Source organism: Cetorhinus maximus, chromosome 17 (genome assembly GCF_964194155.1).
Source record: "Cetorhinus maximus chromosome 17, sCetMax3.hap1.1, whole genome shotgun sequence".
In the NCBI taxonomy this organism is placed as follows: domain Eukaryota; kingdom Metazoa; phylum Chordata; class Chondrichthyes; order Lamniformes; family Cetorhinidae; genus Cetorhinus; species Cetorhinus maximus.
The window spans coordinates 49,562,816-49,588,994 of record NC_135895.1 but is presented as its reverse complement, the minus strand read 5'-3'; the positions used below and the strand labels follow the sequence as shown (position 1 = coordinate 49,588,994).

Genomic DNA, 26,179 nt, shown 5'->3' with positions numbered 1-26,179 from the left:
ACTGTTCCTGGATCATCAATCTTCACTGACACACGGTAAGAGAATCATGAATCTTCATTGACACACATACATTCCAAAATCAGGAATCTGCACTGAGAGATGGTACCAGAATCAGGAATACTCATTGACACAGAGAACCAGAATCAGGAATCCTCATTGACACACACACAATACCAGAATCAGGAATCCTCACTGACACAGAGTATCAGAATCAAGAATCCTTCTGGACATAACAGGGTACCAAAATCAGGCATCATTTTTGGCACACACAGGGAACCAGAATCAGGAATCCTCAATGTCACACAGAGAGAACCAGAATCAGGAATCCTCAATGACACACACACAGTACCAGAATCAGGAATCCTCATTGGCTCGGAGTACCAGTATTAGAAATCCTCATTGACACTGAGTACCAGAATCAGGAATCCTTGTTGACACTGAGTATCACAATCAGGAAGCTTCACAGACACAATAACGTACCCAAATCAGGAACCTTCATTGACATACACAGTGTACCAGAATTAGGAATTGTCGTTGACACATACTGTACCAGAATCAGGAATCATCATTGACACAGAGTACCAGAGACAGGAATCCTTATTGACACAACATGGTACCAGAATCAGGAATCATTTTTGACACATACAGAACCAGAATCAAGACGCCTCATTGACACAGATTATCAGAATCAAGAATCGTTATTGGCACAACAGGGTACCAGAATCTGGCATCATTTTTGACACACAGAGAACCAGAATCAGGAATCCTCATTGACACACACAGGCAACCAGAATCAGGATTCCTCATTGACACACACAGGCAACCAGAATCAGGAATCCTCATTGATACAACAGGGTACCAGAATCAGGAATCCTCATTGACACACACAAAATACCAGATTCAGGAATGATCTTTGACACAAAAGTACAGAATCAGGAATCCTCATTGACACACAGAGAGAACCAGAATCAGGAATCCTCAATGTCACACAGAGAGAACCAGAATCAGGAATCCTCAATGACACACACACAGTACCAGAATCAGGAATCCTCACTGGCTCAGAGTACCAGTATTAGAAATCCTCATTGACACTGAGTACCAGAATCAGGAATCCTCATTGACACACAATACCAGAATCAGGTATCCTTACTGACACACACAGTAACAGAATCAGGAATGCTCATTCACACACACACACACACAGAGTAACAGCATCAGGAATCCTCATTGATACATACACAGTGCCAGAATCAGGAATCCTCATTGAGACACACACAATACGAGATTCAGGAATCCTCATTAACAGACACACAATACCAGAATCAGGAATCCTCATTGATACACATACAGAGTACCAGAATCAGGAATCCTCATTGACACACACACAATACTAGTGTCAGGAATCCCCATTGATACACACAGTGCTGGAATCAGGAATCGTCACTGACACACACACAATACCAGAATCAGGAATCCTCAATGATAGATGATACAAGAATCAGGAATACAAATTCACACAGAGCACCAGAATCATTGACACAACATACCCAAATCAGGAACTTTCATTGACACACAAAGCGTACCAGAATCAGGAATCCTCATTGACACAAAGGGAGAACCAGAATCAGCAAACCTCATTGACACACAGAGAAAACCAGAATGAGGAATCCTCACTGGCACAGAGTACCAGTATTAGAAATCCTCATTGACACTGAGTGCCAGAGTCAGGACTCCTCATTGACATACAATACCCGAATCAGGAATCCTTTTTGCACTACAGGATACCAGTAGCAGGAATACTCATTGACACAGAGCACCAGGATCAGGAACATTCATTGACACAAACAGAGAACCAGAATCAGGAATCCTTGTTGACACAGAGTACCACAATCAGGAAGCTTCACTGACACAACAAGGTACCCAAATCAGAAACTTTCATTGACACACACAGTGTACCAGAATCAGGAATCGTCATTGACACACACTGTACCAGAATCAGGAATCATCATTGACACAGAGTATCAAAGTTAGGAATCCTTTTGACACAGAGTACAAAGAGAAGACGACTGTACTGAAAGACCTGCAGCTTGTTGGGTCTCAGGGCACGTTCATGAGGTCACGCATTCGGTTCCTCTAGGATCTGGATTGCGGCTCCCCCGGAAAAAGAGGAGTAGTCCATAAGCAGATCTTGGAGCTGCTGGCCGATGATGAATCCCTGTTCTCAGAATGCCCAGACTTGAGCATATTACAATGCCCAGTTCTCTCTGTCCAATGAGGATGCTCATGAAGTTTTATGGGAGGACCTGCTGAAGATTGACCTAGAGGGCATACCAGCTCGATACTCGTATCAGCTTGGTGAAGCTGAGCATGTCCTTGACCTTCTCAAGGGGAACATCCCCGTATCTGGGTGAGCTGACTGCAGAGTTCATAAGGGATCCACCTGGGAGTGTTCTCTCTCTTTTACCAAGAACGTGGTCACCTCCAGCTGGAGCTCTTACCGTTCAGGAGTGGTGGCTACCCCCTGGGATCTGGAATCTATATTTCGTATCTCTATCAGTACGGTTTCATATGGCTGGTGGAGGAACGGGCTCCAGCTCACAAGGTGACCAGAGTTGGAGACACACTGGATTACAGACATAAGGGCTGGATGTCGCCAGAGGAGCTGCTACATTGCATGTCTCTGACTGGTGTTCAGTACATGACAAAAGCCACCACAAATCTTATATGGTGCTTGACCCTGACCACACTCGGTGGTGAGGTAGCTCAGGCTTGTGGAGCACTCCTCTCTGTACTAACCCAGTTCGGATGGAAGATTTCACTGGTGCCAGGCACTCAAACCTCCCTCAGGTGCCTCAGCCCCATACTTGAGCCATCTCTCTGAAATTCCCTTCATTACATTCTACACTGCGGAAGGGTTCCCTGTACAGGCTGCTCTTGCACACTCTCCATTTCCTTTCTCTATTGACAGTCTGGACACCTCATAGCAATCATTGCAACCATTCAAACGATATGAGCATCCCTGGTCAGAGGCTCTCAGCTTGCTGGCCACCCTTATTTCATCAGGGATTTGGTTTGGGGAGTGTTGTACTCACTGGCCCTGTGCAATAAGCTGAATCAAAAGAGCTATAAAAAGGAACAGACTGAACTGTGGTTGCTGGGTGAGGAGGTGCGTGTTTTTTGTTATTTATTCTTTCACAGGATGTGGGTGCCTCTGGCTTGAGAAGATGGTGGTGAGCCGCCACTCTTAAACCACTGCAGTCCATGTGTTGTAGGAACATCCACATTGCTGTTAGGAAAGGAATTTGGCCTAGCAACAGTGAAAGAACGGCGATATAGTTCCAAGTCAGGATGGTGTTTGACGTGGAGGGGAACTTGCAGTTGGTGGTGTTCCCATGCATCTGCTGCTCTTGTCCTATGTGGTAGAGGTCATGGGTTTGGAAGGTACTATCAAAGATGCCTTGGTCAGTTGCCGCAGTGCATCTTGTAGATGGCACATACTGCTGCGGAGGCAGTGAATCTTTAAGGAGGTGGATGGGGTGCGAATCAAGCAGGCTGCTTTTTCCTGGATGGTGTTGGGCTTCTTAAGTGTTGTTGGAACCGCACTCATCCAGTGGAGAGTATTCCATCACACTCCTGACTTGAGCCATATAGATAGTGGACAGGCTTAGGGGAGTCAGGAGGTGAGTTACTTGCAGGAGCATTCCCAACCTCTGACTTGCTCTTGTAGCCAGAATATTTAGATGGTTGGTCCAGTTCAGTTTCTGGTCAATTGTAACCCCGAAGATGTTGATAGTGGGTGATTCAGCGATGGTAATGCCGTTGAATGTCATGGTGAGATGGTTGATTCTCTCTTGTTGGAGATGGTCATTGCTGGCACTTGTGTGGTGCGATTGTTACTTGACACTTATCAGCCCAAACCTTAATGTTGTCCAGGTCTTGCTGCATATGAGCGCCGACTGCTTCAGTATCTGAGGAGCTGCGAATGGTGCTGAACATTGGGAAATCATCAGCGAACATCCCCACTGCTGATCTTATGATGAAGGGAAGGTCATTGATGAAGCAGCTGAAGATGGTTGGGCCTAGGACACTACCCTGAGGAACTCCTGCAACAATGTCCTGGAACTGAGATGGTTGGCCTCGAACAACCAGAACCATCTTCCTTTGTGCTAGCTATGACTCCAACCAGTGGAGATTTTCCCCCTGATTCCCATTGACTCCAGTTTTCCTAGGGCTCCTTGGTGCCACACTCAGTCAAATTCTGCCTTGATGTCAAGGGCGGTCACTATCATTTTATTTCTGGTATTCAGCTCATTTGTCCAAATTTGGACCAAGGCTGTAATGAGGTCAGGTGTCAAGTGGTCCTGGCGGAACCCAAACTGAGCATCAGTGAGCAGGTTATTGCTGTGCAAGTGCCACTTGATAGCACTGTCAACGACCCCTTCCATCGCTTTGCTGATGAGCGAGAGGAGACTGATGGGGCAATAATTGGCCAAGTTGGATTTGTCCTACTTTTTGTGGACTGGACATCCGTGGGCAATTTTCCACATTGCTGTGTACATGCCAGTGATGTAGCTGTACTGAAACAGTTTGGCTAGGGACACAGCTTGTTGTGGAGCACAATTCTTCAGTAATATTGCCAGATTGTTGTTAGGGCCCATGGCCTTTGCAGTGTCCAGTCCCTTAAGTGGTTTCTTAATATGACGTGGAGTGAATCAGATGGACTGAAGACTGGCATCTGTGATGCTGGGGACCTTAGGAGGATCCTGAGATGGATCATCCACATGGCACTTCTGGTTGAAGATGTTTGCAAATGCTTCAGCCTTATCTATTGCAGTGATGTGCTGGACTTAACTTCCCATCACTGAGGATGAGGATATTTGTACAGCCTCCTCCTCTGTTATTGTTTAATTGGTTAATTGTCCACCACCATTCCCGCCTGGATTTGACAGAATTGCAGAGCTTAGATCTGATCTGTTAGTTGTGCGATTGCTTAGCTCTGTCTACTGTAGCTTCACCGGGTTTTTATGACTTCCTGGTGCTGCTCCTGTCATGCCCTCCTGCATTTGAACCAGAGTTGATCCCCCAACTTGATGGTAATGGTGGAGTGGGGAATGTGCTTGGCCATTAGGTTATAGATTCTGGTTCAATACAATTCTGTGGCTGATGATAGCCTACAGCACCTCATGGATGCCCAGTTTTGAGTTTCTAGATCTGTTTGAAATCTAACCCATTTAGCACAGTGGTAGTGCCACACAACATTATGGTAATGTGTATCTCTATAAATAAATGCTTATATAAGTGTGTAAAATTTGGCTCTAGTTCTATCCTTCACTATCTGGCTTTCTGGAATGTAACATGGTAACAGAGGATTGTTCCCCAAAGGTGGAGGTTGGAAACTGAGAAAAAAAATTCAGACTGAAAGTTAAAATCCTATTGGCAGACAGCAAGTATAAATTGTTGAGGCATGACTTGGGACTCCTAGGTTAACAGCCTGTCCCCATCAGCAATTCCCCATTGCCACAGGACATGTCAAATAGACCCTGATAAAAGCCTATATGTGACTCTGTTTAACATAGGGACCTTGGGACGCTGTCATTGTCCATACGATCTTTGCCGATTGCTGGCCAGGTTTCGCTATGTGTTGAACAACGATGAGGATCTCAAAAACAGGCAGTTCCACTTTCTCCTGGCTGGTGAACCATACCCTGCAGTATCATCACTTCGTGGTCAAAGAAAGAAAACCTTAAATTTTAGAACTCAGAATGTTGGAACATTCATGGACAATCTCAAGAGTGACTGTCCGGAAAAAAGAAATGCAATCATATCACTTGAGCTATCAGGACTTCAAATTGACATCGCCACCCTCAGTGAGACCCATCTTCCTGGGAAGGAGCAGCTGAAGGGACAAACAGGGGGATATACCTACTGGAAAGGAAAGGCTGACAACAATCATCATGTCTACATAGTTAGTTTCGCCATCTGGAATAGGAACTGGGATCCACTGCCAGAACCTCCAAATCATATAAGTGACTCATGATACTTCATCCACAACTCAGCTGTAACCAATATACCATTGTCATCTGCGCTTATGCCCTGACCCTTGGCTTCGATGAAGATGTGAATGAAAAGTTCTATTCTGACCTTGATGAAGTCCTCACTGTAATCCCAAAAGAAGAAAAGATCATCCTTCAGGGGGACTTTAATGCCAAGTTTGGCCGTGACTCAGATGCCTGGAGAGGAACCATTGGGAAAAATGGGGCAGGAAAAACCAGTGCAAAGAATATCTTCCTGCAAATTTTGCTCAGCATGACCTTGTAATAATCAACACCCTCTTCTGCCAGAAGGACAAATGCAAAACCAAATGGAGGCATCCATGGTCAAAGCATTGGCACTCCTGGATTATGTCATTGTTCAATTCAAAGAGCTGAATGATGTCTGTATCACTCAATCCATGCAGGAGACTGATGCCTGCTGGACAGATCATCGACTCATTTGATCAGTGACGAACATCCACCTAGCACAAAGACATTTCAAGACCCAAATGTCCAAGAGGGAAAAGATCAATGTCTCAGCCCTAAAGCAGCCTGACCGAAGAGAGGAATTCCAAGTGCAGGTCACAATAATCTGGAAAACCTTCACACATCCAACTCAATTCCAGAGCAGTGGGATCAAACAAAATCAGCTGTACAAGACTCCTATGTCCAGACCATTAGCTTAGAGCATCTTCACCACCAGGAAGGATTGTTTCGACAAAACGATGCAGAAATATGTGACCTCCTGGAACAAAAAACGAGCAGCCTTCATTATCTGGCAGAACAACCGAAGGTCACAAGTCAAGAAGGCAGCATTCCAACAGCTCAAGGCTGAAACCCAAAGACAAATCCAGAAGATAAAGGACATGTGGTGGGAAGAGAAAGCCCAAAAGATCCACCAATAAGCTGACCATCATGACATGCAAAGCTTTTTGGAAACCACTAGGGCTACTATAGAGCAAGGTCAAATGGACAAAATTCCCTTGGCACACACGATGGTGTTTCTCTTCTTAAGGGTGACAGTGCCGTCCATCAATGTTGGAAAGAACATTTTCAACAACTTCTCAACCATGAATCCACAGTGGCAGCTGATATTCTCCAGGCTATCCCCTAGTACCCTGGTAGAATCTATGGATGAACTACAATCAATAGGAGAGCTGCAACAAGCAAACAGATGAAAAACAACAAAGCTGGCTCCGATGGTATTCCAGCTAAGGTCTACAAAGCTGGTGGACTTTTGCTCACATTAAGACTCCATGCACTCATCCTATGGACTTGGGAGGTAAAAGGACACCCTCCTCTCCCCTACCCCAACTTCAGGAATGTGACAATTGTAACTATCTTCAAGAAGGGAGAAAAATCATGCTGTGGAAACTGTCGAGATATTTCCCTCTTGGATTATGTCAGGAAAAATTCTTGACATGCATTCTCTTGAACAGTGTAAACAAGATTGTGTAATAGCCTCCATACTACTTACAATCTACCTGACAGTGGCTATTCGCCTCATCAAAGATCAACTGCCCTCTACTGTGAATGTTAAATACCCCCTAGATGGAAAACTCTTCAACCTCAGTCGCCTCCCTGCCATAACTAAACTGACCATCAAAGACTGTTTGCAGATGACTGCAGTGTCGTTGACCACTTCGCACCATATTGCAAGCCACTCTCGACCTCTTCAGTTCTGCATACAAGAGACCTGGCCTGTCCTTGAATATTGCCAAAACAAAGCTCATATATCAGCCCTCATCTGGTCTGCCAAATATTCCACCTCTCATATATGTTGAAGGAGAGACCCTGGAATATGTTGAGCAATTCCCATGGCAGTCACCTGTCTCAAAAGGTCATCCTTGATGAGTAGATCCAATACCAGATCAGCTGCGCTAGCTCAGCCTTCTACAAACTATAGCAGCGAGTGTTTGACAACAAAGATCTCAGCAAGTTAACAAAAGTCCTGGCGTATAGAGCAGTTTCATTACCTTACTCCTGTACTGCAGTGAGATTTGGACTCTGTATCAGTGACACATAAGAGTGCTAGAGACCTTCCATGAGTGATGCCTCCAGTGTATCCTCCAGATTCAATGCGAGGACCACTGAACAAATGCCAATGTCCTTCTTGAAGCCAGCTCCACAAGCATTCATGCAAAACTGCAAAATCAAATACATTGAGCTGGACACTGTTTCCAGATGGCCAAAAATTGCCTCCTTTGCCAGGTCCTGTTCCCTGAACTCTTAGATGGCTAGATTTCCAAGGGAGGACAAGAAAACACTTCAAAGACACTCTGAAGCTCTCTTTGAAGCTTGGCAGCATTGACATTAACCACTGGGAGGAGCTTTTTACCAATTGTTCAAAATGGCGACTACTTGTCCATCAAACTGCATCATGCTTTTGAGTCCAAATGTCTTAATAATGAGGCAGAGCAGTGGCAGACAAGGGAAGAAAAGGAAGCAAATTCTGTACTCTGGATCCCATTATCCTGTGGGACATCCTGTCCCATGTGCCCAAAGATCTGTGGGTCGAGAATTGGCCTGTTCAGTCACATGAAGACCCATGGCAGAAACTCATGACCATGAGTAGATGTCATTCTCGAATCAAGGGACAGCCGACAACTCTTCAATATTCAGAGTCTGAACCATATGACCAGTGGAAGAATGAAGTGAATATGTTGACATGGATTACATCGTACCAAATAGAAAACAAGATATGACCTTGATGTTGTCGCTTCCTTCAGGAAGTAAAATATTTTGTGAGATGGAAGCTCATCATTTGTGATAGTCTGCTCGCTTGCTTCCTTTCACAATTTTTCCCATGTTACATGGGATTGCTACAATGCTGATTGATCACCCTTCATATCAACCCTCATTTTTTGGATTTGGCAGATGGTTTTACAGCCAGATGCCCTTCCTGCCACTAACCCTCCTCATTTATCCGGGTGGGGACTGGCACTGATACACACAAGCATTCCTGCACAAGTGGCTGGGTTCTTCTATGACCAACAAGCCTGGTGTGGGACTCAAGCCCAGCTCAGAGGCAGGAACACAGCCAACTGCTCCACTTAGGTTCCCGCCTGTCAGTTGTGATAGTGATGAATATTTAAACTTTCTATTCATGCTTTTGGATGAAATCTACAAGAAGGACGATTTGTTAAATGTCTATGAAGCATGGTCAGAATTTGATGGATTTCAGAAAACAGATTGTATAAAAGATTGAAAAAAATTCAGTTTGGAGATCTCTGAATTGATTCTAGTGCCTTTGTGCTAAGGATTTTCATATGGACACGCTACTGGTGCTAACTGGTGTTTCGTTCTTAGAGAAGGAGACCCGTTTGGAGGAGATGTCTGCTCCCTTAAAAACAATTCCTGGGGAAACAGTCATTTTTTTCAGCCTTCATGGAACAAATGAGACATTCCATGATAAAACAAAGAATAGAAAACTCAATGATTGCCAGATACTGAAATAGTTCTGCCACTAGGCACAGATGTCCAGAATTAAAGACAGGCACAATGAGGATGAAAGCACCTTTAGAAGAACTGAGTATTACAGCAGGAGACAAAATTGAAACAACAATAATAGGTGAATGAATTCCGGGAATTCCCAAGAAACAGTTGATAACAGCTTTATGTGTGCCTCAAAGTATCAGTATGAAGTGAACTGCCCAAAGCAAGGTCCATGAAATGCTTTTTTTATTCATACATGGGAAGTAAGCTGCTGACATTTATTGCCCATTACTAACTGCCAAGGTGAAGATGATGGTGAGCTGCCTCTTGAACTGCTGCAGTCCAAGTGATGTAGGTATACCCATAGTGCTGTTAGGAAGGAAATTCCACAATTTTGACCCAGCGACAGTGAAGGAACAGTGATATAGTTCCAAGTCAGGATGGAACTTGGGGGTGATGATGTCCCCAGCACCTGCTGCCTTGTTCTTCTAGGTGGTAAAGATTGTGGTTTTGGAAGCTGCTGTTCAGGAGCTTTGGCAAAATGCTGTCGTACATCTTGTAGATATTACGTGCTCTGCCACTGTGCATCGCCGATAGTGGAGGGAGCGAATGTTTAAAGTGGTGAATGGGGATCTGATCAAGTGGGCTGCTTTGTTCTAGATGGTGACAAGCTTCTTGAGTGTTTTTGGAACCGCAGTCATCCAGACAAGTGGGGTGTATCCCATCACACTTCTGACTTGTACTGTGTAATTGGTGGGCAAGCTTCAGGGAATCAGGAGGTGAAATACTTCTGCAGAATTCTCAACCTCTGACCTGCTCTTGTAGCCATAGTATTTTTATGGCTGGTCCAGTCAACTTTCTGATCAGTGGTAACCCCACAGGATGTTTATGGTGGCAGATTCAGCCACCAGTATTGTGATGGCACATGTGCTTTTCGGGGAAAACCTATATTTTAAGATTAGGTGGTGGTCCTTTTAAGAACTTCGTTTCTCTAAAAGATGATTTCTTGTAAAAAGCAACTTGCTTCCAGTAACTGATTATGTGACCAAGCTGCCTGGGAGATAAACAATAGTAAATAAAAAAGTAAACAAGAAGTTAATTATGGGGGGGGGGGGGGGGGGGTGTGGTGGGGTGGAGGGTAGATTCTTGCATGTGGCTCTGTTTTCAAGAAGTTTAGTTTTAGTTTGAAACAAGCTGACTGCAGGGAACATTTCTTTTAAACTGAATTCAGTTGAAATTGTGTGTGCTGGCTAAAAGTGTTTTAAAACCATTGATAGCTGAAGGACTCTACTGACAGTGAGTTGGACTGCTGGGATAGCCAAGCTGAGAAGATGGAGCAAGAGAGTTCCTAGGTACAAGACTCCACTGTTTAAGAACATTAGAACCAGGAGTGTTCTGACCTGAGGAGGCTACACTTAAGACGCTAGCAACGCCTATGTTGAACTGGGCGTCTACAACCATGCGCGGTTGGGGGAGAGTTGAAGGGGCAACCTTGCCAGAAGTAAGCGGAAGGGTCAAGAAATCTCAACCCTTATACGTATCTTTGAAACAGTACTCAGACCAAGTGGTTTATCTTCCAATTTCTGGTAAGTATCAGATTGGAGCTTTTTGGTTTGCGGGGATTTTCTCAGACAGTGTATTCTGATGGAGAATCAGAAAAGCTCCTGAATGTTATTACCTAAAAAAATGACATATTAATGAGGAAATGGAGACCTCCTCAAAAGACCAGTGGATGAGGAATGGTCTGTAGTCCATCAGGAGTTGTTCCCCCTGGTTATCGGAGGGAAATTTTAAGGATTGTACCTGAAATTCTGGTGGCAGGTCATTTAGGAATAAGAAAGACTCCAGCTAAAATAATGAAACACTTTTACTAGCTGGTATTGCATAGGAATGTGATTGAATTCTGCAAGATGTCACGCATATCCAATGGCTGGAAAACCCCAGCCTTCAATTAAACTAGCTTCATTGATCCCTATACCCATTTTCGATGAACTGTTTAGTAGGGTTCTAGTGGATTGTGTTGGGATCCTTACCTAAAACCAAAACAGGGTATCATGAATTTGTTTTGAGATTCCTAGAGGCCATTCCCCTTAAGAAAGATGAGTGCAAAGATGGTGATTGAAGGGTTAATTCATGCACCACTCAAGAGCCAGGCAATGACCTTCTCCAGTGTAGGCAATCTAATCATATGCAAGATTATGGTTGGAGTAGCACCACAAATATGGATTGCCCAGAGAGATTCAATCTGACCAAGGGTTACTGGTATTCTAGGAAACTATGTGCAGTTTAGGAATAAAACAACTTAAATCAACCCAAAGTTGGAATCCACCAACTAACTCAGAGTTGGAGAGTTTTTGGACGCAGGGGGATTTCTCATCGGGCTTCTGAGGGGTCCCCCAGTGCATCTTCTGGGGTATTTCTGGGATACGACCATCCGGACACTGGAAGATCTGGGCCAATGCATTACTCATTGACAATATTGCCAGTCTTAAAAGACATCTTGCAAGGGATCTTCATCGACATAGTAATCATCGAAAACAATGATACTCTGTCCCTTTCTCAGATTTCTAATTTCATTTTGTAGAGTCCCAATCTCTTTAATTTCCATTATAATTTTTCTGTCATCAATATTTTCATAACTAGTCTATCTTCCACCTAAAAAGGGTGAAATACTTAAGTGTGAAATACACCTTCCTGAGCAATGTATTCTTTTCCTCCTCTCTTGAACCCCCATGCACTTTCAAAGACAGAGTGCTTTACAAACAATTATAAGTGGGATAATGAGGCACTTGGGAATGATTACAAGTCACTTATCTAATCAAGGGTTCAGAATCCAAGAAGATTAGATTACAATTTTAAAGTTGCATAATAAATAAATACAGATTGCACTTTTCTGGAAACCTTTTGTGCGACAATGATGTGAGTTGATATGTATTTTCTAAATTCTTGCCAGAGATTGCCATTTACACAGTAGTAACTGACATCATTACTTCAGAAACACAGAAATAATCTCTAATTGTCTTTGTATCTACAACAGACTGTTTAAACCTTGAAAAACAGTCATAGGGGTGTAATCTAATTATTGAATGTTAAAATGACAGTACAAAAAGCTCAAACAGTTTTTAATGGAGTTTTTCAAATTGTGACATGGGGTGTGTCCAGATATGATGTGGCAAGGGGAAAAGTAAAAGCAAAAGGAAAGGAAATGTATTTGCAATATTAGTAAATTGGCCCTAATAAACCTTGCTGGAGGTCAAAATCCAAAAGTCGGCTCTGGGTAAGATATTTTTAGCCTGATTGAGAAGACAGATCTTGTGGCATCTCTACTATGTGGCTACCTGAGAGAATGAAAGCATTGGGTCATGATAATTAGTGATTTTCTTATCAAAACCAAAATAGGAGTCCCTCAGGGAGCATACTTGGCCCAACTTTATTTCTCTTTACCAGTGACCTAGTTGATGTCATTGTAGTAATATTGTTTTCTTTGCTGATGACACCACCTTTTACAGAATGATTAGTTCCTCATCTTGAAGGTAAGTCATAGCTAAACATAATCTGGCAGGCAAACCAAAAAATTGTCTGACAAATGGTGAGATATTTTAAGTGCTAGTTAAGCAACTCTTGAGATAGATAGACTGTGATATTGACTGTCCAAATTTACTGGAAGAGAGTTGCTGCTAAATTTACCTCCTCAGTTTATTAATCACAATTGGTCTGCACTGGTAATAAAATTGTGTAAAAATCTGGTAGAACAAAAAATCGTCAAAATAACATAGTCCAACTTATTGTTATTGAAGCCCATGTCTGCGTACTCATGGAACACCATTGCCATATTGTAGAGGAAACATATTTCTTGCTGCTAGAATTGGTACAAGTCCACAGCCATGCAGATAACTAATCTTGATAGGCAGGTCCTTCTCTATGCCAGGTATTTACAAACTCATTACTTCCTTGGTTCAAACATGGACAAAAGAACTGAACTCCAGAAGTGAGGCGAGAGTGACTGCCCTTGACACCAAGGCAGCATTTGAATGAGTGTGGAATCAAGGAGTCCCAGCAAAACTGGAGTCAATGGGAATCCGGGGGAAATCTCTCTGCTGGTTGGAGTCATACTTAACACAAAGGAAGATGGTTATGGTTGTTGGAGGTCAATCACCTCAGTTCCAAGTCATCACTGCAGGAGTTCCTCAGGATACTGTCCTAGGCCCAACCATCTTCAGCTGCTTTATCAATGACCTTCCTTCTATCACAAAGTCAGAAATAGGACCATAAGACGTAAAAGCACAAGCAGGCCATTCAGGCCATCGAGTCTGCTCCGCCATTCACTGAGATCATGGCTGATCTGATAATCCTCATCTCCACTTTCCTGCCTTTCCCCATTACTCTTGATTCCCTTACAGATTAAAAATCTGCCCATCTCTGCCTTGAATATACTTAATGACCCAGCTTTTACAGCCCTCTGCGGTAAAGAATTCCACAGATTAACTACCCTCTGAGAGGAGAAATTCCTCCTCATCTCTGTCGTAAATGGGTAACCCCTTACTATGAGATTATGCCCTCTGGTCCGAGACTCTCCCACAAGCGGAAACAGCCTCTCAGCATCTACTCTGTCAAGCCCCCTAAGAATCTTATATGTTTCAATAAGATCGCCTCTTATTCTTCTAAGCTCCAATGAGTACAGGCACAATTTACTCAAACTCTCCTCATAAGAAAATCCCTCCATACCCGGAATCAATCTAGTGAACCTTCTCTGGACTGCCTCCAATGCCAGTATATCTTTCCTTAGATAAGGGGACCAAACTGTTCACAGTATTCTAGGTGTGGTCTAACTAGTGCCTTGTATAGTTTTAGCAAGACTTCCTTATTTTTACACTCCATTCCCTTTGAAATAAAGACCAACATTTAATTTGCCTTCCCTATTACCTGCTGAAGATGTTCGCTGATGATCACACGGTGTTCAGCACCATTTGCGACTCCTCAGATACTGAAGCAATCTATGTACAAATGCAGCAAGATGTAGACAACATCCAAGCTTGGGCTGACAAATGGCAAGTAACATTTGCACCACACAAGTGCTGGGCAATGACGATCTCCAAAAAGAGAGAATCTAACCATCACCCTTTGACATTCAATGGCATAACCATCATTGAATCATCCACTATCAACATCCTGGGGGTTACCATTGACCAGAAACTGAACTGGACTAGCCATATAAATACTGTGGCTGCAAGAGCAGATCAGAGGCTCGGGATCTTGTGGCAAGTAACTCACCTCCTGACTCCCTAAAGCCTGTCCATCTACAAGGCACAGTCAGGAATGTGATGGAATACTCCCCACTTGCCTGGATGAGTGCAGCTTCAACAACACTCAAGAAGCTTGACACCATCCAGAACAAAACAACCCGCTTGATTGGCACCCCATCCATAAACATTCACTCCCCCCACTACTGACACGCAGTGGCTGTAGTGTGTATCATCCACAAGATGCACTGCAGGAACCGCCAAGGCTCCTGAGACGGCACTTTCCAAACCCACAACCGCTACCATCTAGAAGGATAAGGGCATCAGACACATGGGAACACTACCACCTGGAAGTTCCCCTCCAAGTCACTCACCATCCTGACTTAGAAATATATCACTGCTACTTCACTGTTGCTCAGGTCAAAATCCTGAAACTCCCTCCCTCATAGCAATGTGGGTGTACCTACACCACATGGACTATTCAAGAAGGCAAGCTCATCACCACTTTCTCAAGGGCATTTAGGGATGGGCAATAAATGTTGGCCTAGCCAGCGATGCCCGAATTCCATGAATGAATAAAAAGAAACTAGAGCTGTGGGTAGACAATCTAATCATATGCAATATTATGCTTGGAGGGGCACCACAAGTGTTGCAAATGCATTAGACCTCCATCTTTATTTCAGCAACACAGCTGCTGAAGGTACTCCTCTATATGTTTCTGTCATTGCAAAACGACCTCTATATCTTAAAGGAAGATTGACCAAACTTCAGAAAGGGAATGCCAGAAGAGCCACATATTTTACCTTTATGACATAAATCCATGGGGGTTGGTTAGCTCAGTTGGCTAGCATGTGATGCAGAATTACACCAACATCACAGGTTCAATCCCTGTACTGGCTGTTGTAGTTCATGGAGGCCTGTCTCCCTGCCTTGCTCCCCATGCTTTATGCAGAGTGGTGCCTCTCAAGCAATATAAGCGCTTGTCTTGCTCTATCAGAGAGATGCGTATGATCCCTAATGGACTATGGCTTACCTTGATATAAATCCAAGTAACTTAATTAAATGTTTGTATATAATTTATGCCAATGTGTTGGCAAACAAATGGTAAGTTTACTAAATAATTTTTCATAATAACTGTGCCATTTATATTTTATTTATATTTTCTCAATAAATGAATTGTTATGAATTACAATATTATTGTAATATGTGTCACCACACATTACAACACAAAGCTTGTATTGGCTGTTGCTCTTTTGTGTATTCCACCATATGTCAAGGGAGGCAATATTGAGAAAATTCTTGGCCTACTCTGTAAATTCCTCCACTTTTGACCCATTAAACTGGGAGCAGTTGAGAGCTGGCGAGAGTTCTTTTTAGAGCTCTGTAAAAGCCCCAAAAGTCAAAGATAATCAATGACTTTTTAAATCAAGGCCTTTAGCTCCTATGGAGCTGAAGGAAAAAAAAACCTGCAATAAAATTCAACCCCAAAGTCTTGGGGCTCCCCTTGGCGAATAGTAATGGTCTGCTCTAAATAATGTTGATGCATTGACACATGTGCCTCTAAGCACTTTTCCAGCCACAGCTTACCAACCCCAAATATGATAATGATTCTGAAATTTGGAGATAAAGCTGGATCCAAGGGAAGATGGGAATTCTGTATGCCACACTTCTGCTGGTCGATTGGGATTTCTGGAGTTATACTCCTTTGGCGGCTGATTTTCATTTAAGAAATTTTGAAATAGTATATTTAAACGCTGAGCATGTGTGTGTAGGCCCTTCAGGGAAAAAATACCAAACCAGTGGAAAAAAGAAGAGCTTTGGTCGTTCTAGTGCATTGATCTCTAAAAAATTATTACCAGTGTAGTGAAGCAATAGCTGGAGTGAATCGGGTGCTGGGTTTATTTATAGGACAAATCATTGATAAAACATACTCTTTTGTCCTTAAATAAGACATTAGTTAGATCAGTTTGAATGCTGTATCCACTTCTGGTTTCCTCACATGGTGGGTGATATTAAGGCTTTGAAAGGATGCAGGGCAGGACCATAAAATCAATTCACAGTTTAAGGCATCTTAGTTACCATGAAATGCTAAAAGAACTGGGTCTCTAAACTTCAGTGAAGCATAGACTTAGCAGTTATTTGATCCAGGTTTATAAGATGATGAAGGGAATAGATTATGTTTGCGTAGACAGTTTGTTGCAACTAAATAGATTAGGAAGGATTAGGAGTCACAATCATAAGTTATGTAAGGACAGTTTGGGTTCTGCCAGGACCGCTCAACTCCAGATCTCATTATAGCCTTAGTCTAACATGGACAAAAGGGCTGAATTCCAGAGGTGAGGTGAGAGTGACTGCCTTTGACATCAAGGCAGCATTGATCGAGTGTGGTACCAAGGAGCCCTAGCAAAATTTACATCAATGGGGATCATGTGGAAATCTCTCCACTCGTTGGAGTCATATGTAGCACAAAGGAAAATGATCATGGGTGCTGGCAGCCAACCTTCTCAGCTCAAAGACATTGCTGTCATAGGCTAAACCATTTTCAAATGCTTCATCAATGACTTTCCATCCATTGTAAAGTCAGAAGTGGGGATATTCACTGATGATTGCAGGGTGTGTTATTCTATTCCCAGTGTCATGAAATATTTGTGCTGCACAAGTGCCAGGCAATGACCATCTCCAACAAGAATCATTCTACCCACCTCCCCTTGATATTAGATGGTCATACGATTGCTGAATCTCCAACCATCAACATCCTGGAGGTCTCCATTGACCAAAAACTAACCTGGACTAGCCACACAGACGCTATGACTACAAGAGCAGGTCAGAGGCTGGTATTGCGGCTTCATGCTCTCGTCTGGACCTGGAAAAATTTATTAATTTAGCTTCCAATCTCCACCCCTCCATCATTTTCACATGGTCCATCTCTGACACTTCCCTTCCCTTCCTTGACCTCTCTGTCTCAATTTCTGATGATAGACTGTCCACCAATATCCATTAAAAGCCTACCGACTCCCACAGCTACCTCGACTACAGCTCCTCACACCCCGCTTCTTGTAAGGACTCCATCCCATTCTCTCAGTTCCTTCGCCTCCGTCGCATCTGTTCTGATGACGCAACCTTCAAAAACAGTTCCTCTGACATGTCCTCCTTCTTCCTTAACCGAGGTTTTCCACCCACGGTCGTTGACAGGGCCCTCAACCGTGTCCGGCCCATCTCCCGCGCATCCGCCCTCACGCCTTCTCCTCCCTCCCAGAAACATGATAGGGTCCCCCTTGTCCTCATTTATCACCCCACCAGCCTCCGCATTCAAAGGATCATCCTCCACCATTTCCGCCAACTCCAGTATGATGCCACCACCAAACACATCTTCCCTTCACCCCCCCTAGCGGCATTCCTCAGGGATCGTTCCCTCTGGGACACCCTGGTCCACTCCTCCATCACCCCCTACTCCTCAACCCCCACCTATGGCACCTCCCCATGCCCACGCAGAAGATGCAACACCTGCCCCTTCACTTCTTAGATATTATCTAAGAAAATGTGCTAATTAAGAATGGATGGCAGGACACTCAAGGTACAGCTCTAGTGGGGGTGGGGTGGAAAGACTGACAAGGTATTAGTTGTAGATTTAAAAATAATGGAAATAGGTGGGAAAAGAAAAATCTATATAAATTATTGGAAAAAACAAAAAGGAGGGGGAAGAAACGGGAAGGGGGTGGGGATGGAGGAGAGAGTTCAAGATCTAAAATTGTTGAACTCAATATTCAGTCCGGAAGGCTGTAAAGTGCCTAGTTGGAAGATAAGGTGCTGTTCCTCCAGTTTGCGTTGAGCTTCACTGGAACAATGCAGCAAGCCAAGGACAGACATGTGGGCAAGAGAGCAGGGTGGAGTGTTGAAATGGCAAGCGACAGGGAGGTCTGGGTCATTCTTGCGGACAGACCGAAGATGTTCTGCAAAGCGGTCACCCAGTCTGCGTTTGGTCTCTCCAATGTAGAGGAAACCGCATTGGGAGCAACAAATGCAGTAGACAAAGTTGGGGGAAGTGCAAGTGAAATGCTGCTTCACTTGAAAGGAGTGTTTGGGCCCTTAGACGGTGAGGAGAGAGGAAGTGAAGGGGCAGTTGTTGCATCTTCTGCGTTTGCATGGGGAGGTGTCATGGAGGAGGAGTAGGGGGTGATGGAGGAGTCGACCAGGGTGTCATGGAGGGAACTATCCCTACGGAATGCCGCCAGGGGGGTTGAAGGGAAGATGTGTTTGGTGGTGGCATCATGCTGGAGTTGGCAGAAATGGCGGAGGATGATCCTTTGAATGTGGAGGCTGGTGGGGTGATAAGTGAGGACAAGGGGGACCCTATCATGTTTCTGGGAGGGAGGAGAAGGCGTGAGGGCGGATGCGAGGGAGATGGGACGGACACGGTTGAGGGCCTTGTCAACGACCGTGGGTGGAAAACCTCGGTTAAGGAAGAAGGAGGACATGTCAAAGGAACTGTTTTTGAAAGTAGCATCATCAGAACAGATGCGACGGAGGCGAAGAGAATGGGATGGAGTCCTTACAGGAAGTGGGGTGTGAGGAGCTGTAGTCGAGGTAGCTGTGTGAGTCGGTAGGCTTGTAATGGATATTGGTGGACAGTCCATCACCAGAAATTGAGACAGAGAGGTCAAGGAAGGGAAGTGTCAGAGATGGACCATGTGAAAATGATGGAGAGGTGGAGATTGGAAGCAAAATTAATGAGTTTTTCCAGGTCCCGATGAGAGCATGAAGCAGCACCGAAGTAATCATCGATGTACCGGAGAAAGAGTTGTGGGAGGGGGCCGGAGTAGGACTGGAATAAGGAATGTTCCACGTACCCCATAAAGAGACAGGCATAGCTGGGGCCCATGTGGGTACCCATAGCCACACCTTTTATTTGGAGGAAGTGAGAGGAGTTAAAGGAGAAATTGTTCAGTGTGAGAACAAGTTCAGCCAGATGGAGGAGAGTAGTGGTGGATGGGGATTGTTCGGGCCTCTGTTTGAGAAAGAAGCAGAGAGCCCTCAGACCATCCCGGTGGGGGATGGAGGTGTAGAGCGATTGGACGTAAATGATGGAGGGGTGGAGATTTGAAGCAAAATTAATAAATTTTTCCAGGTCCCGACAAGAGCATGAAGCAGCACCGAAGTAATCATCGATGTACCGGAGAAAGAGTTGTGGGAGGGGGCCGGAGTAGGACTGGAACAAGGAATGTTCCACATACCCCATAAAGAGACACGCATAGCTGGGGCCCATGCGGGTACCCATAGCCACACCTTTTATTTGGAGGAAGTGAGCACGCCACCCTGCTCTCTTGCCCACATGTCTGTCCTTGGCTTGCTGCATTGTTCCAGTGAAGCTCAACGCAAACTGGAGGAACAGCACCTCATCTTCCGACTAGGCACTTTACAGCCTTCCGGACTGAATATTGAGTTCAACAATTTTAGATCTTGAACTCTCTCCTCCATCCCCACCCCCTTCCCGTTTCTTCCCCCTCTTTGTTTTTTCCAATAATTTATATAGATTTTTTCTTTTCCCACCTATTTCCACAAATTTTAAATGTATTTCCACCATTGTTTATTTCTATCTTTTAGTATTCCCCCACCCCCACTAGAGCTATCTGTAACTTATCTGTCCTGTCTTATACTCTTAATTAGCACATTCTTTTAGATAATATCACCACCTTCAACACCTCTTTGTTCTTTTGTCTGTGACAGCTTTTGGTTATCTCCTCCTATCACTGGCTGCTTGTCCTAACAACGCCACCCCCCCGCCCCCCCCAAAACCAGTTTATACTTCACCCCTTTCCTAATTTTACTTAGTTCTGTTGAAGGGTCATGAGGACTCGAAACGTCAACTACTCTTCTCCGCCGATGCTGCCAGACCTGCTGAGTTTTTCCAGGTATTTCTGTTTCTGTTTTGGATTTCCAGCATCCACAGTTTTTTGTTTTTATCAATCTAGTAAACCTCCTTTGAACCGCCTTCAATGCATTTATATCCTTTCTTAAATAAGGAGACCAAAAGTGCAGACAGTATTTGTCCAATGTCCAATCACCAATGCCCTGTGTATCCTCATAAACTCCAGTGCAATTCTTGGAGAGTAACCAAGTAATGCTTTAGAAAGGTATTTCACGTGGTGATTTTTGAAAATAACATTGATTTCATTGTAACCATAATATTGTTGTTTTAAAACTGATATTGTTTGTAAATTTCAAAAAGCTTCTTAATCTCAACCTTTCATTTTACCCTAACCTGAACAAAGCTTGCTTGTTTGCGTGCAGCTCATACCCGGAAGCAGTCGTTCCGTCGGGTGATTTGTGGCAGAAGGCGGTTGTGTAGACTGCAGAGGAGGAAGAAGGTGGCCGACTGATTGCAGATTTCTGGGTTTTTTAAAGTATATCTCAGCTTTATCGGCGGGAGAAGTGAGGAAGAGCCACGCTGGTGCTGGTGTATGGTTATTTCTTGTTGGGGAGCGTTGGTCCGGAAGTTGCTGATGATGAAGCCCAAAGTGGTTTTTGTCCTCGGTGGGCCAGGAGCCGGGAAAGGGACCCAGTGCGTCAAAATCGTCAAGGTGGGTGGAAAATCACATACAGCGAGTGCCTAGAGCCGGAGGGAGAGCAGCCCTGGGGCCAGAGCAATGCATGTACCTGGACTACTCACTCAAGAGTAGGGTGGAACTGGTCCTTCAGTCGGAAACCTGTTTGATCTCAAACGGGGGAGATTTGAGTCTTAATGTTAATGTTGGGTCGATGTGAGTAATTTTTAAAAGTACAATTGAGGCCTTTAACAAATTAACATTTCGTCAGGGAAGGACGTGGCCGATGCGAATGGGATGGATAGGATTTAGATAGGAAGTTTTTTAAACATTTCATCTTTATATAAAATGAATCGATCTGTATAATTTGGAATAAAATCAGAAAATGCTGTGAATACTCCGCATCTGCAGTGAGTTAACGTATCAGATCAATGACATTTCGACAGAACTGGAAATGGCTGGCGATGAACAGGTTTTAAGCAATTACAATAGCAGGAAAAGGGGGAGAAAATAAATGCACAGGCCTGTGATAGCGTGAAAGGCAGGAGCGATTAAATGGCAAAAGGAGTGATAGCGGAAGGCAAAGATATGGTAATGGCATAAGTAAAGATTGATCTAGAGGAAGTATTAATGCTATTAACAGAATCATTACCCTCAGCTGCTGTCTGAAAAAAATGGGGGGTGGGGAAAGAGGTTATGATCTGAAATGGCTGAACTCGATATTAAGCCTGGAAGGCTGTGTGCCTAATTGGAAGATGAGGTGCTATTCTTCCAGCTTTCATTGAGCTTCTTGGAACAATGTAAGAAGGAGGCTGTGGATGAAGATCTCAGGTTGAGAGTGGAGCAGAGAATTAGCTATCTGAGTTGGGTTCCCCCAATATGGAAGAGACCCCCTCTCAGATTCTGAGTGGCCAATGCAGTATACAGTACTAAATTGAAAGTATAAGTGAATTGCAGTTTCACCTGGAATCTTTCACCTATAATTTGAAAATTGCTTTTATGTTTTGAGATTAAATAATCTATAGAAAAACCAAAAGTGAAAGCTCGTTTGCCAATTTAATAACATTTTCAGTCAACAGAGTTTCTAAAAATGGATGCTTTTAATTCTATGAACATGTACTAAAGAGAACATTAATTCATAGCAAAATTATGACAACTAAGTTCTTTGCAAAACCAATTTCACACTTTTGTATTCTTTAAAAAGGCAAAAGTGCATTTTTTGTATGTGGGATAGTTCAGTAGGAGTTCTTATTTTAGGGAGAAGATTGTGAATGTGTTTTCACATTTTGAGGGTGTATTTTTAATGTCTTTTTATATTGTTAACTTCCAGACATAAATATGCCTTTTGATAAACATTTTAGGGGTTTCTGACTGAAGATTTCTCCCCCTAAATTAAACACACTAGCAGTGTAAGGTACTGAGCCAGATTTCATATTTTTTAAATCTGGAAATGAAAAGTTGGTGTCTAAATTGTCCTTGTCTAATTGGACTGGTTGTCCAACATCTAATACTAAATGAATAGGAATTTTCAACAATTAAATATTGAGAAAACTGAATCCATTGTCTTTGGTCCCCACGACAAACTCCATTCCCTGGTCATTGACTCCATCCTTGTGTTCAGTAACTGCCTGAGACTGAACCAATCTGTTTGCAAACTTGGTGTCACATTTAACCTAAGATGAGCTTCCAGTCAAATATCCACGCCATCGCCAAGACCACCTCCGGATCATCGTCTCTGCCCCTGCCTCAACTCATCTATTCTGGCCTCTTCAGCAATTCTGATTTTAATTGCTCCACTACTAGTGGCTCTGCCTTCAACTGCCAATGCCCTAAGCTCTAGGATTCCCTCCCTAAACCTCTTCGCCTTTTTATATCTCTTTACCACTTTAGGCACTCTTTAAAATCTACCAAGCTTTTGAGTTATCTGCCCTAATATCTCCTTATGTGGCTTGGTGTCAAATTTTGCTTTTTACCTCTCCTGTGAAGTGCCTTGAGATGTTTTCTTATGTTAAAAGCGCTACGTAATACAAATTATTGTGTCAGTGAAAAGTTTGTCACGATGTTATTGGATTGTGAAAACCCAATTAGTTCACTAATATCCTTTAGGAAAGGAAACCTGCCATCCTTACCTGATCTGGCCAATATTTGACTCCAGTCCCAAACTGATGTGGTTGACTCTTGACTGCCCTCTGTAGCACCCTAACAAGCCACTAATTTAGAGCAACTAGAGATGGGCAATAAATGCTGGACTTGCCCATGTTCAAGAATAATTGTTTTTTCAATTGAATAAATGGGTTCATTCGCATTTCTGAGTGAGCGTACAAGGTATAGGCGAGGGAAAAGTACACTCTAGTCATTTAAGGGTGCATTGCTTTAATTTTGCAGACAGTTCAAGCACCAAACAATGGTCCAAGTAAAGTTTTATACATTTTTGGACTGTTTAAGAAAATCTAGTTAGACCTTAATTATACAAAACTTTTAATCAAACTTTACAAATACAATTTCAAAGTAATTTTGGCACGTTATTACATTAAGCTTGGTGTCTCTTGGCTTAGTGTGGGGCTAAACCACATAGGCTTGATCCACTGTCTGTTGAGTTGGAGGATCAAACATGACAGAGTAGAAATTTATAATGAAAGTATGAAAATAATGTATAACTTTAAAATGGGCACTAAATTGTGTCTACAAGTCCTACTTCAATTATTCCCTGCCCTCTAATCTTGCTTCACTTCAAAGTTACATTTAGTCTCAATTTTCCTATATGCAACGCCTCAGGAGATTGACTAGGTTATAATTGGGGACTGTGTCCATTTTTATAACATACTGCTAAGGTTATATTTAAGCAGCATACATTCTGAAAAAAAATGTTCTGAATAGCATTTTATCATGATCACAGTAGATAAATATTTAACTGCAATTGAATGATGAGTGTAGCTTGGGTTAGATTTTATGCCAATTGCAGTGAGTAAAAAATGCATCTTAGTGAGCTCTGGAAAGCATCTTGCACATAATCTAGCACTTTAATACCACGAGAATTTGAAAATTAAGTTCACCGAATTTTCACTATCTTAGTTCATAATTGTATTAAAACTTGTAATCACTTTTTTGTTAATGTTGTGCAGAAATATGGATACACTCACTTGTCTGCTGGCGATCTACTTCGTGCTGAACGAAGCAAAGAAGCTACTCAGTATGGAGAACTGATTGACAGTTACATTAAAGATGGAAAAATTGTCCCAGTGGAAATAACTATTAGCCTCATTAAAAGGGTAAGCCAACTTTTGACAACCTGAAACAAAGTAATATTTCAGCACATGAAATTCCTGAAATGATTCTCATTAGCTTTCTTTGCTGAATCCAACAAGGACATTTTGGGATTCTTGGCAGAAGTTTGTGGCAAGTTGATGCTCTTTAATTGTGCTGTAGACCTGAGCTTTCTGTGAAGTCAGACAACTTCCCTTTTGTAAAGCCTCCTGTCCACTGCTTTATCATCTGTGATGATTTTTCTTAAAAAAAGCATTGTAACTAAAATGAAAGTCTATACCAAGCTCATGAAATATTGACAGGTGGTGTTGGTAACATTTTGGATATGTATAGTGGATCCTGTTTGTAATGTCCTTATCTTTGTTGAAGACTGTCTCCGTACTATAATCACTTGTAAAAGAATTACTGACTTGTTATGATAAGCGCACAACATTCTTATTTGTTTGGCAGGGCTTGTTGTCAATAGACAGATGGAGCATTCTGTTGCATTATTCAAGATGCATGATCCTTTTCCCCCTGCCTGGTTTAACTTAGCAATAACTATATTTGGAGTTTAAAATTATTTACAAAAGCTGCTATGGGAGGAAAAACAAGCTTTAGAACAGCTGAATCAATTGCTTCACTTTTCTTGTATTCCTAAAATTACAAACACAACTCCATTCCAAAAGAATATTGAATACGCAACTCCTTTCCAAAAGAATATTTCTGCTTCATCAGATAATCACATTTTAAATGGAACTTGATAAATACTTAAAACCATGATAGTTTAATTCAGATAAAACTAATTTAGCAGGAAAAATTGTTAAATGTGCAGTTTTCATTTTTAATAAAAACAAAAAATGCTGGAAAAACTCAGCAGGTCTGACAGCATCTGTGGAGAGGAAGACTGAGTTAACGTTTCGGGTCCATATGACTCTTCATCAGTACTAAAGAGAAATAGAAATGTGGTTAATATAAGCTGTTTATGGGAGGTGGGACAGTTGGAGCTGGATAGAGGGCCAGTGATAGGTGGAGGCAAAGGAGCGATTGCCAAAGATGTCATAAACAAAAGGTCAAAGGGGTGTTGACAGTAATGATATTAGCTAAAGGATGTGCTAATGGTGACGTTAAGGGTAGAAAGCAGAATGAGCAAGTGACAGATGGCCCTAGTGGGGGTGGGGGAAGGGATGGAAGTAGGCTAAAGGATGGAGATAAAACAATGGATGGAAATAAATTTTAAAAATAATAATAGAAATAGGTGGGAAAAGAAAAATGTACATATAAAAATATATAATAATTATTAGAAAAAAGGGGATCAAAAAGGGGGTGAGGATGGAGGAGAGAGTTCATGATCTGAAGTTGTTGAACTCAATGTTAAGTTCGGAAGGCTGTAAAGTGCCTATTCAGAAGATGAGGTGCAGTTCCTCCAGTTTGCGTTGAGCTTCACTGGAACATTGCAGCAGGCCAAGGACGGACATGTGGGCATGAGAACAGGGTGGTGTTTTGAAATGGCAAGCTACAGGGAGGTCTGGGTCATGCTTGTGGACAGACCGAAGGTGTTCCGCAAAACGGTCACCCAGTCTGAGTTTGGTCTCTTCAATGTAGAGGAGACCGCATTGGGAGCAGAGAATGCAGTAGAGTAAATTGAGAGAAGTGCAAGTGAAGTGCTGCTTCACTTGAAAGGAGT

At 42.9% G+C, this 26,179-nt stretch overlaps 1 protein-coding gene and 1 long non-coding RNA gene across 2 annotated transcripts in view; both read left to right on the top strand.

The window, feature by feature from the left end:
• LOC144692388 (uncharacterized) overlaps positions 1-26,179 on the top strand; it is a 274,513-nt gene that overhangs the window by 221,619 nt on the left and 26,715 nt on the right. The window lies entirely within an intron of this gene.
• The window catches only part of cmpk (cytidylate kinase), a 28,138-nt gene continuing 22,954 nt past the window's right edge, over positions 20,996-26,179 (top strand). The window contains exons 1-2 of the mRNA XM_078561168.1: positions 20,996-21,285; positions 24,372-24,518. Coding sequence (XP_078417294.1) covers positions 21,166-21,285; positions 24,372-24,518 — 267 coding nt within the window. The 5' untranslated portion in view covers positions 20,996-21,165. The remainder of the gene's footprint in view (positions 21,286-24,371; positions 24,519-26,179) is intronic.